A 19,447-nucleotide genomic window follows, 5' to 3' on the forward strand; every position below is an offset into this window, starting at 1 on the left:
CCTATTGCATCTATGAATTTAATAAATAAATAGATAAACTATTATATAAAGTAATTAATATTTATATTATTTAGTATAAGATAATCAATCAATAAACCCAAATAATTTTTTTCCGTTTTGTTTTTTGAATTTTTAAAAAGTATTTCGTAATTACCACCACCAGAGGGCTGTAGAATTTCCAGGAAATAGGAAGTGACTGATGACATCGTTGAACAACTGCTCTGCTGACGATGCTGAGAGGTTTTCAAGATGGCAAAAAAAGGTTCGGTCGTTAAATCGTCTCAAAACGAAGATAATAATAAAGCAAATGACGATACAGTGAATGATGATGAAGAACCAAACTTCAGTGATCCCGAGGACTATGTTGATGATATTTCCGATGAGGGTATGTACGAAAATTTTATATATTAAAATCAGCACGTTGCACCCTTTCGGAGCATGGATGCATATGGCCGCAAATGTGATATTCTCACATAACCTTAAAAATAGACGCTTTATTATTTTATCACTATCAATGAAAAACTAAACACTTATTTGTACACAATACATTGGACTTTAATTAATGTCAAATATTTTTCAATACATTTAAATTAACAATTTCATGGAAATTATAATTTTTTTTGATAAAAATGAAAATTATAACCTCAAAAATTATGGCATCTGACATCTTGAATTTTTAAACTAAATACCAAGCGTTTAGAATTATTTTAAAAATATTTAATCTTATTGTTATATTTTTATTTTATTTTGTTATTTAAAAAATATAGACATAAATAATGTAATGAAAATAAAATTTAGTAATACGGGGTTATATATTGTAAAATTTTATTTTGACAGAACTTCTCGGAGATATCCTCATTACAAAACCATCTGAAACTGATGGCGTAGAATCTGTGATTGTTGTCGACGGTGTTCCTCAGGTCGAGCCAAGTCGGCAGGAGAAGCTCACGGTCGTCATTGATAAAATCTTTTCAAAGCATGGCACAATTGTGAATAAATGGTTTCCCGTTAACGAGAATGGAGTAACCAAAGGGTAAATTTCTCATTTTCATTTAAAAAAATATATATATATTTATAATTGTAAATGTTAAAATAAACAAACTGAAATTAGTAAATATTTTCTAATTGTAAAAAATAATTTTTATCAGATACATCTTTTTGGAATTTGAAAATCCACATCAGGCTATGATAGCAGTAGCTAAGGAGAATAATTATAAAATCGATAAATTACACACATTCAAGACAAATTTATTTACTGATTTCAAAAAGTTTGAGGAAATTTCAAAAGATTGGGAACCACCTATATCACAACCTTTCAAAGGCGCTGGAGATTTACATTCTTTTTTGCTCGATCAAGATGCATACGATCAATTCTCCGTGTTGTCTGGCAATAGTTCGGCAGTTTCTGTTCAAATTTGGCAAAATTCAGCACCAGAACCCTCATTATTGGAAGAGAGAATGGTAAATATTGTGATTTAAAAAAAAAAAAAAATAAAATAATTGTGAAAAAAAATTATAATTTTTCTTTTCGTTAAAAATAGAGATGGACGGAAACTTATATAAAATGGTCACAACTGGGAACTTATTTAGTTACTTTTCACAAACTTGGAGTGGCACTTTGGGGCGGTCCAGGATTTACCCAACAAGCAAGATTTAGTCAACGTGGTGTTGAGTGTGTTGATTTTTCACCATGTGAAAAATATATTGTCACTTATACACCACGCTCGGATGGAAGTCCAGATCAAAAACGAATTGTCATTTGGGATATTTTCACCGGTCAAGAGAAACGTTCATTCTGTTTAGAAGCAACTTCAATTTGGCCTCTATTCCGTTGGTCACATGATGATAAATATTTTGCATGTATTGGTGAAGATCTTTTGAGTGTCTACGAAACACCGGTATGATTTTTTAATTTCAAAATTTAAAATTTTGCAAATATGTTTCCTGATATATTAATTTATATTGTTTTTTTTTTATTATTATTTCCAGTCATTTGGATTGTTGGACAAGAAGAGCTTTAAAATTGCTGGAATTCAAGATTTCGGTTGGTCACCAACAGATAATATTCTCGCTTATTGGCGTCCAGAAGACAAAAATAATCCCGCTCGTGTCACTCTCTTGGAAATTCCAAAGTGAGTGTTGAAAAATTTTAAAGTCTTCGAAAGAAATAATTTTTAAAAAATTATATTAAATTTTAATTTTGTTCATATTAATTTTCAGTCGTAATGAAATTCGTAACAAGAATTTGTTCAATGTTGCCGATTGTAAGATATTTTGGCAAAAGTCGGGAGATTATCTCTGCGTGAAGGTCGATCGTTTTGCTAAACGAAAAGAAAAAACGGAACAAAAATACAGTGTAAGAAATTGTGTTTTATTTGAATTTAATTTAGAAAAAGAAATATTATAAAAAGGACATTTTTTTTTAATAGGGAATGTCCTACAACTTTGAAATCTTTCACATGAGAGAAAAGGAGATTCCCGTCGACAGTGTGGAGATAAAAGAACCAATTCATGCGTTTGCTTGGGAGCCAGTTGGTTGTAAATTTGCCATTATTCACGGTGAAGTACCAACTGTTAGCGTTAGTTTCTACGAGGTTCGATATGGACATCAACCTGCACTTTTGAGTATGTTATTTTTAAATTCGATTTTAATTTAAATATATTTTTACAATATTTATTAATTTGCAAATTCGAATTTTTCTTCTTTTTTTTAGAAAAACTTGAGAAGAAAGCTTGCAATCATCTCTTCTGGTCCCCTGCTGGTCAATTTATTGTTCTTGCTGGTCTAACATCAATGTCAGGGGCTTTAGAATTCATCGATACGAATGATTTCACTGTAATGAATTGCACAGATCATTATCAAACTTCCGATGTTGAGTGGGATCCCACTGGACGGTAATAATATTACATATATCTAAAAATATTTTTTAAATTATATCATTTTTAATAATATTAATTTTCTTTTTTTCAGTTACGTAGTAACAGCTGTGTCCAGTTGGAAAACAAGTGTTGATAACGGATATTGGCTTTGGACATTCCAAGGACGTATCCTTAAAAGAATAAATCTTAATGGTTTCAATCAACTCTTGTGGCGTCCACGACCACCGTCACTATTGTCCGCTGAGCAAATCAAAGAGATTAAGAAGAATCTCAAGAAATATTCGTCTCAATTCGAAAGTAAAGACCGAATGCGACTTACGCGCGCTTCCAAGGTAATTTTTGAAGTGAAATTCCGAAACTAAAACACAATTCGAGTGAAATAATAGATTTAATACATTTTTTTTCCTTCTTTTTGCCGTGTAGGAATTAATCGAGAAGCGTTGTGCTTTAATGAAAGCTTTTGAAGAATATCGCAATAAACGAATTGATGAATGGAATAGTCAGAAGAAGAGACGAATGGAATTACGTAACCGTGAGTTAATAATTTAATATTAAAAAAAAATTTTATACTTTTTTTCAATTTAATATTTCATAATATTTAATGTGTTTTTATTATGTTAATTTAGACATCGATACGGATGAATTGGATTCGGACACAAAGAATGTGGAGGAGGAAGTTGTGGAATTTTTCGTAAAGGAAGAAAATTTTATCATTGACGACAAATAAAAACTGCAGGAAAGGTACATACATCATCTTACTTGCCCTAATTGGAAACCTCTTGAGTTTTCGAGAGCCGGTGTGTGATTATAAACAAAACAAAACAAAACAAAAAAAATTCAAAATTACTCTTTTCAAAGGAGTGTGGAATTTTTTCTCCATTATTACCAATAATTAATCAACAATAAAATGTTGATTATTTGCGGTAATGGACAAGTAATTTCATTTAATTATCATTTGCAATATAAATTTCCCCTTTTATACATTATGCATTTTAGTAGACGAAATCGTAACTGCATTAAATTTTATGAATTTTACCACATTCCCTACAGAATATTTTCTTTGAAAAATGAATTCCATGAAATGTTAATCATGCAAATTTTTTTAAATTATTTATCTGACGTCTATGAAAATAAAAATCATATGTATAAAAGAAGCTCGAGTTATTTTTTTCAATACCAATTTAAAAAATATCCCTTATATTATGTATTTAATTAAAGAATTTATCGATAAGGTCTAAGAGGTTTAAGTCAATAATAAATATTACTATTGCTATATACACACTTTAATAACCAAAAACAAACATATTACAATAATAATATTGTTATTAATATAATATTATGTAATAATAGAATTGTTTATCAATCGTAGTGTAAACACTAAAAATCTTGCTTTTCTCGTATTTGGAAAGAACAATATACTTTTTCTTTCATATTTTTATTATTTTTTTTTTTTGTATTTTTTTTTTTTAATAATAATATTCATTTATACTTGCCATTGGCGATTGCATTCTCGTGGCTCTCAATTCAATTCTTTACAAATAGACATATTTTTTTTGTCTCTTATAATTATACATTTCTCTCTTCTTTTTCTTTAATTAATATTTTCCATATATATTATGTTACACAAGGATAGGTTGTCTCACAAAAAGTTTTATTTTAATGTCTATTTTTCTCTGATTGCTAAATTGTCTGCGGTTCAATATTTTCTTCTTTTTTTTACATGCGTCTTAATAAAATGTTTGTCTACTTTTTATTTACGAGAATTCGTGAGCCACGATGTTACAGTCGTCATGAATATTGTTATCTTAGAATAATAAACGTTACAGTGCAATATCTAAAAAATCTGTCTTTTTTATGCAACTTACACATTCAAATACAGTGTACTCGAAATTTACAATTGTTATTGCCCTTACAAACATTAAATTACTATCGAGCGGTAGCAATTTGTGATCTTTTTTGTATTTTTTTCCCTTTATTTTCTTTATTTATTTGTTTCCTTTCACCGGTAAAACAACATATGCTGTGTATTTTTTTTTAAATATTTTTTTAAATGATATTTTACTGTCAAGAGCGCAAAATGTCTTTTCAAAGACAATGCATTTTTTGTGTGTATGTGTACTTGTAAAGTATGTGTAAAAGTGTTGAGTGTTTCGAGTTTTCAATATTCTTTCATTCTTTCTTTTTTTATTTCACGATTAATTGTGAATCGTATAATTAATTCGCATTTTTTTACTTGGTCGGGAAATGAAATTTATGATTTCTTTTACACCGACGATGAAAAAAAAATGGTTTTATACAGTACGAATTTTTTTTTCTCCAGACTTTTAAACAACATCATCAAATAAATTATGACGATTCTGTTTTTTTTTTTTTTTTTTTTACTATTTACAAGTAATCAATCGAATATCGAGTAAACAAATATACGTCGCTAAATATTTCGACCCTAATTTATTTTATATTACAAATAAAAGCGAAAAGAGAAAAATTTATAAAAAAAAAACTAACAAATTTTTTCGATAAAAACAAAAGATGTTTAGTTTATTATTAATAATAAATATCGTCGACAAATTTAAATAATTACACACTAAGTTAACAAGTTTTTGATAAATTTTTTTTTTTAAATAAAATTTTTCTCTCTCACCTTCAGATATTGCAAAAATAATATTGTGGTCGATTTGTAAATAATTTAGCTTTTTTTTCTTATTTCTTTTTTTAAATAAAAATTCGCTTACGCATTATCGTAGCTAGACTAAATAATAATCAATAAGGGAGAATACTTTGCGAAAAAATAAAGAACAACATGTAATGCCAATGAAGCCATTTGACCTCGATGCTTTATTAAAAAAAAAAGAAAAAAAAATCGTCCCCCGACTAATTACTTCCTACTAATTAACACTTGGGATCTTTTGCAACGAGAGTTTTTTTTTCCTTCTAAAGCATTATTTGTTAACGCAAAGTATTCTCCGTAAATTTCTCCAAACGAGAAATTGCTTTGAGCAAACGAAAGTCGTAAAAAAAATTAAAAGAACAAACAAGAGTCGATAACCGCAGATCGAAAGGATTTTCTTTTAAAAGCGTAAATTGAATTTGAAAAATAAATATAATTTTCGAATGTTTAATTTAAACAAAAAAAATCTCCTTCCGATCTTTACACATCTCTACATTAATCAGATAGCAACTAATCAACAATGTACGCTTACATAAAATACAATCAGCATATAAATACGCAACAATATCGCGCGAGAATTTCATCGGTTAAATATGCAACATATAATGCAGTTTAAATACAGAGATAATAATATAATAAAAAAAAATAATAATATTAATAATAAAAATATTAATAAAATTAAAATGTTAATATTTTTATTATTAATGATAAAAATAATATTAATAATAATAAAAATTAATAATAAATTTGTTCGAGAATTCACAGCTGGAGAACGTCCTTTCAATTGCACGTGTCGCATCGCTCGTTTCTCCGAACATTTAAAAAATAATTCTGTATTAGTCTTATATCACAATAGTTCATAAAATTGATACAGATATTTTAAACGAAGACATTATCATGGAAGAAATATATTAAAAAAATTAATATGGATCAAAGGAGAAGATGACGAAGACAACGTGGAATCGACTGGCTTTAAAATTCATAATTTTTTTTTTTTTTCATTTTATTTGCAAAGAAGTAATTAATTTCGAGTATTTTTGAAAATCATTCTTGAAAAATTATTTAATTTAAATACTAATTTGAAATTTTAATTTTTGATGTCAAAGTTTATAAAACTTTGATATATACTTTATAAAGTTTGTGCCCATTTTAGAAAATCAATACAATCTGAAACTTTGAAACTTCCCATAACTTCTAACAATGGAAATTCCATTTTTTTTTTCTTTCAGTTGTTACAATAATGTTAACAAGCAATTTGTGAAAAATTTTGAAACTATTTGAAAATGTGTCATCTCTCAACATACAAATTTTGTAAAAAAAAAAATAGTAATTAAAAAATGTAATACAAAATTAATATTTCTTTGCAAATTTATTTTTTTTTCCTTTGGTAATGATAATGAAAAAACAATGTAATTTATTTCACTATTTTGAATAATTTTTAAATTAAATTTTTTTTTGTGAATCAAAATTTGAATTGTTACCAAAGGAAAGAAAATGACAAGGATTTTTTTTCAAGTTCTTCGCTATTGTAATGCAAATCAAACTACAATTTTTATTCAGCGACGTAACAAACGCTTTTTTTTGTCTGTGATATGGATGGTATAGTAAATGTAATTTAGTGTTTTAACAGCGTAGTAGTTAGTAATAGAATACAGTAGTAATAATAGTGGTATAAGTAATGTAGTCTCTTGAAGAGTTGGTAGAATAATGACATTAAATATTTTTCAGCAATTAAGCTGTTGAGTTGAATATAAGGGAAGGTTCAAAAAGGAGAAAAGATCATTTATTATCTTTGTTTTTTCAATGTAAACGGTTATCAATCAGTCAAAAAGAAAAATTTCTGTTATTATAAACTAAAAAAAGTCTGATATGTAGACTGACATTTGGACAAATATAAGGTTCCTATAAATTCTTATTTTCAATCTATACACACGATTTGTTTGTTTTTTATTTTCTATATGACAATTTTTTCCCTTTTGACTTTTAATTCGAAAGGTGCAAAAATGTTTTATTATTTTTATATATAAAAATGCCCCGATCGAATGAAAGTCACTATAAAAAATTGCTTTTCAGAGATATGTAACGCATAACTACATTACTTCTAACTTAAAGCACTTTTTCACGTGTTTTTTTTTTATTAATCACGATTTTAAATTTCAAGCCTCTTTTTTTCTACACACAGAAAATTGTATTTTGAGTATAAAAATTCTGTATACTCAATTTTCATATTAGAATCGACAACTTTCTCTTCTTTTATAATAAGAAGATTTTTTGTTTTATTATGAAATTATATTCATAATAAAATATTAAGAATACAATATTTGCAAATAAACACAAATATTGTGAATATTTTGCTGAATAATCACAAATTATGTGAATTTGAAAATCGTAATTCTGATAACCGTTTTTTATACTCGTGTCCTTATAATAGGGATATTACAGTATTTTTTTGTGTAAGGTGTATGTGTGTGTATTTTTTTTTTTGTTTTTTTTTTTATTTATTTATTTAATTACGTTTTTTTATTCTCTTACTGCATTCGCTAATTGTTTTCTTTCATCTTTCTTTAATTAATAATAATAATTATATGTATAATTGTTACAAGTTTCATACCTCTCTACACTTCTTAAGTGCTGCTTTAAATCTTTTTTTTTTATGTTACATAAATATTGAGTACGAGACAATTTTACAAAAACTATTTCTTTACCCTGGAGTAATGTACTTTTGCCATTCCGCAGACGATTAATCGTTCAATGGAAGACCCAAAAAACGATTTGCGCTTTTTTAAAAAAGTTAATACGAAATCATTATTTATTATTGGAAATTAAATTATCGAAAAAAAATTTGCTAGGCTCTTTCTCTCTCTCTTGATTGCAAACGATGAGAATAATTGAAAACGTATTTCAATCTCAATTTTTGCCGCAATTTAAATTTATTAATTAATTATTTAATTAAATTGACAAAAATTTGATTAAGTAATTAAATAATTTTCAAAAAATGGTAAAAACTAAGTTTTTTTTCTATATATAAAAAAAAATACGTTTTCCCTGATTCTCTCGATTGAGAGCCAATTATAATTAAAGCACTTTATAAAAATGCTCGGAAGTTCTATAAGCAAAACAAAAAGAAAAATTTTACTTCACGATTCGCTTCGTTTTAACGCACTCTGTGCACACTACTACGTTAACATTGTGTTTTTTTTTTCCTCTTGTCTTTTCTCACTAAAAATTTAATACTCATTATTATAATCGTAAGTATTTTTATATGACCCTGTTTCTTAAAGGCTTCGTAAACATAAGTTGGTTTCGGCCGAAGAATATACACATATTTAGTACTTTACACGCATGTACAAGACGAAAGAGCACGGACGAAGGATCTTTGAAAAATGCGGGGCAATTGAAATCGAAAAAAGAAAAGAAAAAAAAAATTCCACACGCAGAGAGGGAAGAAAAATATCAAGTCTTAGAAAAAAAAAAAGAAATTCCAGACTTGCATGGAAACTAGAGAGCGCTCTTTTTAAAATTCGCCTCTTTCATATATATATATATATATATATATATATATATATATATATATATATATATATATATATATATGAATATTATTGCCTCTTGGAAAGAGATAAGATTTCTTTTGCGCGCAATGCTTTTGGGGATGAAAAGAGGGAAGAAAGTCGAAAGGATGGAAGAAAAACAGAAAAGGGTGTAAGTGCGCCTTAGGAAGAAGATGAATACACATTTACAAATTCAAGTGGGAAGACGTCGCGCACTCCCATATTCCTGTTTATTAGATTTCATATCTTTCATTCGACACGTGGGTCTACGAACCTGTACGAATTTTTTCTTTTTTTTATTATTTTTAATTAATAATCTCAAAATACATGCAAAAATTGATCTTAAAAAAGCGCCGAGATTTAAAAAATTTTTTTTCATGTTTAAATTTCTTTATCACATAATTGAATTTTTTTTTTTTTTAATTAAAAAATGTTTCAATTTTATTTTTTCTTTGTTTAAATTTCAAGGTTTGAGTCTCGACACCTTTTCAAGTTTTGAGATCTACAATAACACAAACACGCCTGATGCAATCCACAAAAAAGTGGATAATTTGGCACGCGTTTTTATACCATTATTATTTGGCACGTGTGTTTATTTTATTTATTTTTTTTTTTTTTTGAGCCGCTTTGAATTAAGAATCTCGATATCGATTTTGGCACAGTCTGCGGTCCCTCTCGCGTACTTTTTTGTTTTTTATTTTTCTTAATCTCTTTTTTTTATACATAAAATCTTGCCACCGAGTACAAAAAATATGCCTCCAAAAATCTAGTGTTCGCCCAATTATTATTATAGAAGAGAGATTAGAAAAAACTTGGTTTCTCGTAACCAATCCTCCCCCATTTTTTTTTTATTTTTTTATTTTGACGTTCTAAACGTTTAAATTTAAAATTTTTTTCTTCGAGCCCGGAAAGAAGGGCGAGGGCTTTTTTTTTTTTTTTTGCTTTTTTTAATATTCTATAAAAACTAAGTTTACTTATTAGCTGATTGCCTTGCGTTACGATAATAAGGTCGGGTGTCAGTCCGATCACGACGATCTTTGATCGAGATTTTTTTTTTTAATCCGATCAATGAAAAAAAAATTATAATAATTAAATATAAAAGAGAAAAAAAAATGGAAGAGGAAGAGAAAAAAAATTTATTGATCGAGGTAGATCGGGACAGACCCCTCGCAGTAAGGATAAGGCCCCTGCACTAACAGATTGCTCTACATGTAAGAATTTTTTGAGGGATATTTTTTGTTTAAAAGAAAAAAAAATTCCTCAAGAAATCCATTACAGATTGCTCTACGCCACAACATAATGCTCGTGTTTTTTTTTTGTCACTTTTCACAATATTTCGATTTCAAAGCGAGAAACAAAGATTTTTTTTTTCTGTTGCCTTGAAATTTATCAACTTTTCGAAACAACTCTCTTGGGGTATATATTTCTAATTGTTTTTTTTTATTGCACACGTTATACAGTTAGTTTAATATTAGATAATTAGAAATCTAGTATTGTATGGTAGAACTACCTCCCTCGCCTTCGAAATTTTTTTTTTTGTAAGATTTTTTTTTAATGGTATTTAAATCTCTATAGAAAACGTGACTATAATAATCTGAGCTGAGCAATATCGTTAATTACTATTTTTTTCAATGGTACTGTCTTAACATTCTATACATTATATTTATTATACAATATGCCCTCCTAAAACATACAAACTACTTTAACATTTTACTATAGAATGTCGAAAAATTGATTTATTTTCTTATTGATTTTTTTTTTCAAGTATAGAATGAGAATAATCGACAAAAAGAGAGCCGGTTAAAATTTGATTGAAAGAGTCATGAAAATTGAATAAGTTTGAAATTTTTTTTTTATTTGACAAAAAGAGTTGTTAAAATTTAATATCTTGGACAGTTATATTTGACAAAAAGAGCAAATTTTTAATGTGGAACTTTGACATATTAAAAAAGAAGAATGACATCGAGAACGTTCAATAAAAGACATGATTTATAAATTGATTTTAATTAAGAAATTGTCGATCGATTATTTCTGCTTTTTTTCTAAAATTAATTTGCTCACGCTTTGAAATCGATTTTTTTCTGCTTTTCTCGTCTTTTATTGAATGGGAGCTAATAAATTTTAATTTTAATTTCCCGTAAATTGTGAATTTATTTTGTCGCGAATAATATAGAGAAATTGACGTATTATTATTTTTACGAGCGATAGCAAAACACAAAAATAAGCTCTGTACAATTTCTCTAAAAAAAAAAAAAATTTTTTTTTTAATTCTCATTATTTACGAATATTTTTTAAATAGCTTTCAAAGTTATTTTTTTCTTTTTTTAATAATCGTGTACCGAAGAGAAATTGTCATCTTCGGATTTTGAACGAACATTATAAGACGCTACGAAATACATGTATACCAATCTTAAACACACACGATTTTTTTTACGTTGACTCTTAGAAATTACAAATTACAAATGACGCAAAGAGTTTACTTAGCGCAGCTACGACTCCTACGAGAAACGATCTTTTCGAAAGTTTTCCTTTTCTAGAATAATATTGTTAGTTTTTAACGTTCCGAGTATAATGATGGATTCTTTTTTCTTCAGCGACGTTAATTCATTTTCATTTAATACGATTTGATTAAGTGTTTACGAGTTGTGAGTATTGGAGCAAAGAGATATATCGTAATCATATGTGTTACCGGATATGCTTCGAGAATTATACTTCGACGATAAATTGCTTTCTTTTTTTTTCTTCTTTTGTTTTAATTAATATTTATCCATCGATAGTTTTCATTTAGAGAAGATTAGAGTAGAATTGAACCACTTTAATCTTCATTAATACTTAGGTATACATGAATTTAATATTCCTTTGTGGCTTTCGTGGCTGACCGTCATTATTCGCGATAATTAATTTCTAATTACAATTTTTATCATTTTTAAATAATCATTATGAATTCAAATCTTTTTACTGCACTTTAAAAAATAAATCGCAACCAATTTTCTTGGTATTTTTTTTTTTTTTTAAAGAGAGAGAGAGATTTTTGACGAATAAATTTCACTTAATAAAAACAAAAAATTTATAGACTAGAAAATTATAATTATGTCGTCCAAAAGAATAGAAGCATTTTTTTTATTATAATAAAAATATTTCTCTCATATTATTTGAAATTACCCTGTAATTTTTTTTAAACAAAAAATTTAAAAAATAAGTTTTTATAATACAAAATCAAATTAAAATAATTTGTATTTTGTTTTTTTGAAAATATTTTTAATTCTTTTGACAAATTATTAATAATTCCTATATAATTAATAAAAGCTTTTGACATTTTTGAACGACTCCTAATATCAAGGACAATAATTTTAATTTCGAGAAAATAGTTAACTATAATTTAGAATTTTCATAAATTCAGTCTTTTGACAGCGTTGCAGGAGTATCACAATTTTGTCATTAATACTGATTAAAAAAATTAATTACAATCCTCTTTGTCATTAAATTTAAATCCGAATTTTTACGTCAAGCAACGCTGTAATCTTTAAACTATACAAATTATTTTAATAAATTACAATAATAAAATAATTAATTTTTTAGATAAATAAATAAAAAATTTCCCCTTAAAATAGAAATATAAACAATTTTTCTTTTTCTCAGTCTTTCCGAAAGATCGTAGTTTTTAGATTGCCTGCGTCGATTAAGGACGATCAGAATCACAAATTCCCGCAAAGTATTATTATTATTTTGTCATTTTATATCTGGTAAAATTCACTGGTTAAAATTTGTCTTTTCACACAAATGATATATTTTTTTTTTTCTTTACAATTTCTTCGCTTCTTTTCGACACATTTCATTCCCTCTCTGATTTATAACTTCCCTAGATAAGATTTCGTAACCCATATCCCCCCATTCCCAAAATCTTAAACCCCGTTCTTTCCGTTGTGTACCTAAAAATTGGCCTTAATTACTACACTATAATCAATTCTAATCACAGCAATATTTATTGTTGATATACACAATCATACAGCGTCTCACTACAGCTCAATGTCTGTGTTTGCTTTTTTTTAAAAAACATTTTTTTTGTCCCTTACAAGAGGCTACTCCTTTTAAATTATTATTATTATTATTATTATTATTATTATTAACGTCCCAAAGAAACAAAAAATTTTTTTCCTTTTATTTATTATGAAGTAAAAATTTAAATTGAGCACTTTCAATCTCATGGGCTTTTCGGAGATGTAACTTTTTATTAAAAAAAAAACATTAATTATAATAAATCATAATAAATTGATTATTCTTTTCTAATAATTTTTTTTTTCAAAATTCTTTTATATCAAGCTCAAAGGTAATTAAATCCTAGAAAGGCCCATAGGATTTTTCAATGTTCCATTGGTTTTAATTCAATGGGATTTTATCTATCGAGAGGATTAAAAGGGGTCAAGGGTGGGTAGATCGTTTTAAAAGAGATAGAGAAAGGTTTGTGATATTGGTGAAAGACGAAGACGTTTTGAAAGTGTCTGGGGTATTGAAAAAGATGACTCCAGACGAGATTGAATCGATCGGTATAATCGCATCGATGAAAGCTCCATAAGATGGTGAAAATTAGTAGTTGAAAGAAGGTGAGGAATAATTTTTATCTCCTTTGCAATTCTAATTTTCAAAGTTGTAAATGTAAAATTTTCCCGAAATTGTTTTTTTTTCATTTTTTATTTATTCAAATTATTTTTAAAAATATTTCTTTTAGAGAAAAAGTTTGTTGAAAAAATCTTTTAAACAAGTTAAGATTTTTATATCATATGAAATTAATCTCACTTGATGTTATTTGAGTGAAGAATTAGAATATTTGATGGAAGATGTGGTGATAAATGACAGTTGCATTAGTTAATTAATTTTCGTTAGATTATAATTAAATATTGAAATCATGTACGATAAAATTAATTAATTAGCAACAGTACATTTTGGGAAGTCCGTATAGTTTATTAACTGGATAATATATCTATATATGGAAGCCATTGAAACGTGTGTGAATTTTGGTTAATAATTTAAGGGGTTAGGGGTAGTCAGAATTTTCAAAAAATCAAATTTTTTTTTTTTGCATTTTCGTTAAGTAAAATATCTTAAAAATAATCTCTGAAAATTTCAAGTTAATCCGATAATTCGTTTTTAAGTTATTCGACAAATAACAAAGAGAGCTCGGGCCTTTGAAAGCGTTCGGGAGCGCTTGCAGCTAGTGTCAGCTGCAAGAAATCGGCTTTTAGGGTTCTATTGTCATCGATGAACTCAGACTTGGGTATATGTAGTAGTACCTAAATTAATATGGCCCAGGAATAGATGACTCGGTGTAAGTAATTTAATAATTCGTTTTTTTGTACGTAAATCTAGTGTGAAACTAAACGCGTTTTTCTCAAAACTATGTTTTTTGAACTGGTGACAACTATAACTCGAAAACCGCTCAGTCGATTTTAATGAAATTTATACAGCTTTTAGAATACATAATAAACTCGGGCCTGATCGAAGGATTTTTTTTTTTTTGAAAAATTTCGATTTTTTAAGACCAATTAACTGTTGATTTTTTCCCAAAAATCTAGACAAAAATTTCCTGAGGCCGCCATTTTGTTAATTTTTGAAAAAAAAAAAATCCTTCGATCAGGCCCAGGATTATTTATTTATAAAACTAATTTTTTTTATCCGATTGATTTCTGATTAATCTCCAAGGACTTATGATTGTCACCGCAAGGACCTTTTTTTGGAACTGGGTTAACACAAACAGCTGTAACTTCGGAAATAAAAATTTTTTTTTTTTGAAATTTTCGTGACTTCAAGTCAAAACATTGTTTAATAATACCATATTACTACTTTTGTAAAATAAAATTATTTAATAGCAAAAAAAAAATACTGAAAATTCTCATTTTTTCGTGCCTCTGACTACCCCTAACCCCTTAACTGTCAAGATTAATTATTTTCGTCTCTTTTTGTATAAGAGATGAAATGCACGACGAGAGGAACGTACGGATAGATTTTTTTTTTGTTTCTTTACAATTTGAGCGTCTTTACAAGAAAAAAAAATAATGATTAAAATTCTTTCGAGAAATTTGAAAAATCAAAAAGTCTTTCTAGGAAGCGCAAAGGTTTACGATTTACGATTCGATTAACTTTTTTTTTTGTTGGCACGTACCGAAAGTATTCGAGTACGATTCGAAGATATGTCAGGTTTTATTTTCTTTATTCTTTAGGAAAAACGATGATTATTATTGTATTTGTCTGTAAGAATTCGTCGCCACTTACACGCTCTAGAATTTATTGCAACGACATTATGGACCCTTGACTATTTAAATCAGTGTTCGATGTTTATTTTTCGTTTTTTTTTTCAAAAAAGAAAAAACGATTTTTTTTTATAAAATTGAAAATAGATATCGAGAATTTTTTTTACTATGATATGTTGAAATCTAAACAGGAAGAGGTAAAGACTTTTATCCTGTAATTTTATTATAAAAAGTTTTTTTTATATAAAATATTACATTTTTACATTATAAAAAATAAATCATCAATTTAATTACTAAATCTTGTCAGTAAAATAATTTTCTAAATTAATATTATATTTAAAAATGTTAATTAAAAAATTTACGATTAAAATTGTAATCTAATCGAACACTGAATTTTAAGATATTGAATCCTTTTCGTTGAAAGGTACAAAATTGCGAATTTTGTGATTTCAATTTGATAATTCGCGAATTTGATAAATAGATATGAACAGGTAATTTTTAGAAATTTAAAAAAAACCACCTAATCGCGATATTTATGAGATCGTGTAAGCAACATTTATTTCTTATGTTGGGGAAGTGGAAGAGGAGAATGGACCCTCACGTTTCGAGGATAGAAATGAGATCGATGTTGCAACGGACCAGAAATCGAAAGACGATTTTCAACAATAAATATATATTTTTTTAAATTAATTTATTAATCCGAAAAATTAATGTTCTCACTCACTTTGTTTTTTTTTTTTTTTTTTAACAGAAATTTCGTCACAATTATTTTCTAATATTGTAAAACTTATTGCTACATAATTTAAAAATATAATTTAATTTTAATAATAAAAACTTTCAATATTATCTTAGCGCATATTTTCTTAATAAATTATCGTCATCATTAAGAGTATTATTATTGTACTTTGAGAAACATTTTTTTTTATTTATATACGCTTAGAAGTCTATAAAATATATTAAGATTTAAATTACAATTTTGAATTACAATAAATTACAATTTTTCTGTTTAAATCTCAATTTTCTTAAATAAAAATTTGTATAAACTTACACAAGAGATTAACAAAAACAATAAAGTCTTTTAAACAAAAAAAAAAAAAGAAAAAATAATTTCAAATTCAATTTCTAAAATATAATTAAAGCTGCGTGCCTATAATAATAAATTAGGATAATTTAATCTCAGATTTAAAGAAAAATTTAGAAGAATTCTAAATTCTTCATATATATGCACTGAATTTTATCAAAATTATTGATAAAAGAAAACAACTCTTGTCTTCAAAACTAATATTGAAAATAGAAAAAATATATTCTAAAATAAAAATTTTATTTTAAATCGACTAATTAAAAAATTAATCGATTGTCAGTCCGTTGACAATGGTTGGATTATAAAGGAGGGAGAAAAAGGGGTCGAGGAAAGGAGGACGCCTCCTATTAATCAAAGCAAAGAAAGCTTTGATCTCGCACCTTCATTGCTCTCTATCTCCTCTAATTAATTTGTTTTTAATCGTATAATAAATATATATATATATATATTGTATATATACTATATATCGTTATTTATTTATAATTCACTTAATAATTTTCTTTTTCTTTCATCTTTTTTTTTTCTCTCAACAGAAGCCACTTTTATCGCGCGTCCGAATCGATATACTTCAACAGAATGATCAATTCAAAATTTCTATCGATATGATTTTTTTAAACATATTCTCAAAATTTTCATTGATCATTATATTTGAAAGCATTGCCCGGACATACGAAATGCATCAATGATCATAGGTGATAAAAAATTAAAACAATTTGTAAATTCAACAAAATCTGGACAAAAATTTGAAAAATTATTTTGAATTTTTAATAAATTACTCGAATAGTTGTCGAAATTATTTTCCCAGAAACAGACGTAAATTTAATTGCTTATAATTATAAATCACTTATTCTCATATATTTTCAAAATTCTAAATTTTGAAAATATGACGATCTCAGCACATAATTTCGTACGTTATAATAATAAATGTCAGACGATCGTTAAACCCGAAATGATCTTTTGAATCGCGTCCTTGCCGTATAGAAATTGCGCAACAATTAAAAGCGATCGACTCGCTTAATAAAATTGTATTATTAAATACAACCTCTTATTTCTTTTTCTCTCTCTCTTTTTCATTATTCCTTTTTTTTTTTTTTTTTTTTATATAAGCGCTCTTTGTGCGTTGAGCTCACGAGAAAAAATGTCCCTTTTTTATGTTGGGAAATTTATCCTATAACCCCCTTTTTCATAATAATTTTTCTTTTTTTTGTTCCTCTACTCGCTAGAAAGTATAAAATAGAATAGAAAATAAATATATTCAATTATAAGCTCCGATGAGTATCACAAAATGATTTCTCGTGTGCCGCTAACGCGAATTCGAAATTCAATTTTATTTTTTAACCACGCGACATTTACTTTTTTTTCTTTTTTAAAAAAAAAAAAGAATCTGCGCGCGAAATATTTTTTTAAAAAAAAGTAAAATTTAAAATTTTGGAAATATTTCGCGCGCGCACGCTTTCTCACGAATCTCATTCGTGAAATGCTTGTTTTTTTTTGTGAAATACGATTTTTTAAAATGCTAACAACCGGTCTAAAAAAGTATCCGATTTTTTTTTGTACTAGTAAAAATAATAATAGTACAATAATTAATAGTCAATAATTAATTAGTTAATTAATTAATAATAATAATTCTTTTGTTTCATTTTCATCCTCTCGTCTTAAATATAAAAATGAAAACTAACGTATCTTTGGCTTGTTCCCTTTACCAATCGGCAGCAGCGTGATGCTGCAGCGTTGCATTATTTTTTTTTTTTTTTAGTTTTTTTTTTGTACAGTTTTTGTACACTCGAGTGTCCGCGAGATGCGTTAAAGCAGTCTCTCGTATGTGTATGTATGTTTTCGTGTGTCTGTGTGTGTGTTTTTTAGGTCTCTCTCTGTGTTGATAATGTGTAAATGTATTTTTTTTCCCCGTGTGTTCATATATAGTTACCTAGTGACTGTCATTGTGTATGTGGTACTTTTTTTTTTGTTTCTCATGTCATTTTATAGCAAGCTGGTTGAACACAGTATGCGGCCAAGTCCCAGATGCCATTGACAGGTTCGTCGCGACACTGCGTCCTTCGATGGGTGTCCCGCGAAAAATTTGCGATAATTTCCACTCTAGTGAATGGGGGACTTGACGATATGATTTGGCGTGATGTATTGAAATGTTGGAATCGCCATACCACCGGTCTCTAATGATATCCTGAAACAAAAGCATTTCTACTTTAGAATTTATTTTTTAATAAATTTTTTCATTTCCCCCCCCCCCCCATTTCTTCCTCTTATTAATAATTCAATTTTATGGGTTGCAAAAAATTACGAGATAAAAAAAATTTATTTTTATTACAATTTTCGTTATTGTTTCATTTATAACTTTTATTTTATTCAGAATTATTATTATTATAAATTACGATTATTATATATATATAATTAAAAATTGAATGTCATAATTAACTGAGTCATTAAAAAAATATGGAAATAAATTTTTTTTTTTAAAATACAATAACAAATATTAGAGTTAATTTTTAAAAAGAAACAATTTTTTTACTTATTTCTGAGTGGAATTTTTCCGCTACAAACAATCAATTACACAAATATCATCTCTATATGTATTTCAGGTAAATTCTTTTTTTTTCTCGATAAGACATGTTTTGAATATCAAATTGAGTTTGTCTCTCTGGAATACAAATTTTTTACATTTGAAACATTAAATTATTTATAGACTTTTTTTACGACACAGTAATTTTGCAATTTTATTATATTTACTGAATATAATAAATAATAATAATAATTTTAATAAAATTTAAGCAGATATTAATGTATAATTTTTTTTTTCAAAACTAAAAATAATAATTTAAATATAATAATGTACAATTAAAGAACATAAAAACGAAATAATATCGTGATTGAAAAATTTATATTAAATATAAGAGGAATACCCGTGTTTTTACAATGATTTTATAGTGAAGAAATAATATGTATATATATTTTTTTTTAACAAAAGAAAAAACTTTGTTTGCAAGAGAAACGGTCAAACGGGATA

At 26.8% G+C, this 19,447-nt stretch overlaps 2 protein-coding genes across 2 annotated transcripts in view; one reads left to right on the forward strand and one right to left on the reverse strand.

Moving 5' to 3' along the window:
- The first annotated feature begins 201 nt into the window (after positions 1-201).
- On the forward strand, positions 202-4,034 carry LOC127278815 (eukaryotic translation initiation factor 3 subunit B). The gene is made up of 11 exons (XM_051300720.1): positions 202-385; positions 838-1,033; positions 1,149-1,461; positions 1,542-1,898; positions 1,990-2,132; positions 2,221-2,356; positions 2,430-2,625; positions 2,715-2,895; positions 2,972-3,212; positions 3,304-3,412; positions 3,507-4,034. Exons 1-11 carry the CDS (start codon positions 250-252, stop codon positions 3,605-3,607), a joined length of 2,109 nt encoding a protein of 702 aa, XP_051156677.1. The 5' UTR covers positions 202-249; the 3' UTR covers positions 3,608-4,034.
- Positions 4,035-4,147: 113 nt separating this feature from the next.
- Positions 4,148-19,447, reverse strand: part of LOC127278816 (poly(rC)-binding protein 3) — a 123,259-nt gene continuing 107,959 nt past the window's right edge. The window contains exon 8 of the mRNA XM_051300726.1: positions 4,148-18,607. Coding sequence (XP_051156683.1) covers positions 18,523-18,607 — 85 coding nt within the window. The 3' untranslated portion in view covers positions 4,148-18,522. The remainder of the gene's footprint in view (positions 18,608-19,447) is intronic.

This window comes from Leptopilina boulardi, unplaced genomic scaffold (genome assembly GCF_019393585.1).
Source record: "Leptopilina boulardi isolate dan_hultmark-lab unplaced genomic scaffold, ZJU_Lbou_2.1 LbouV2_211, whole genome shotgun sequence".
NCBI lineage: Eukaryota > Metazoa > Arthropoda > Insecta > Hymenoptera > Figitidae > Leptopilina > Leptopilina boulardi.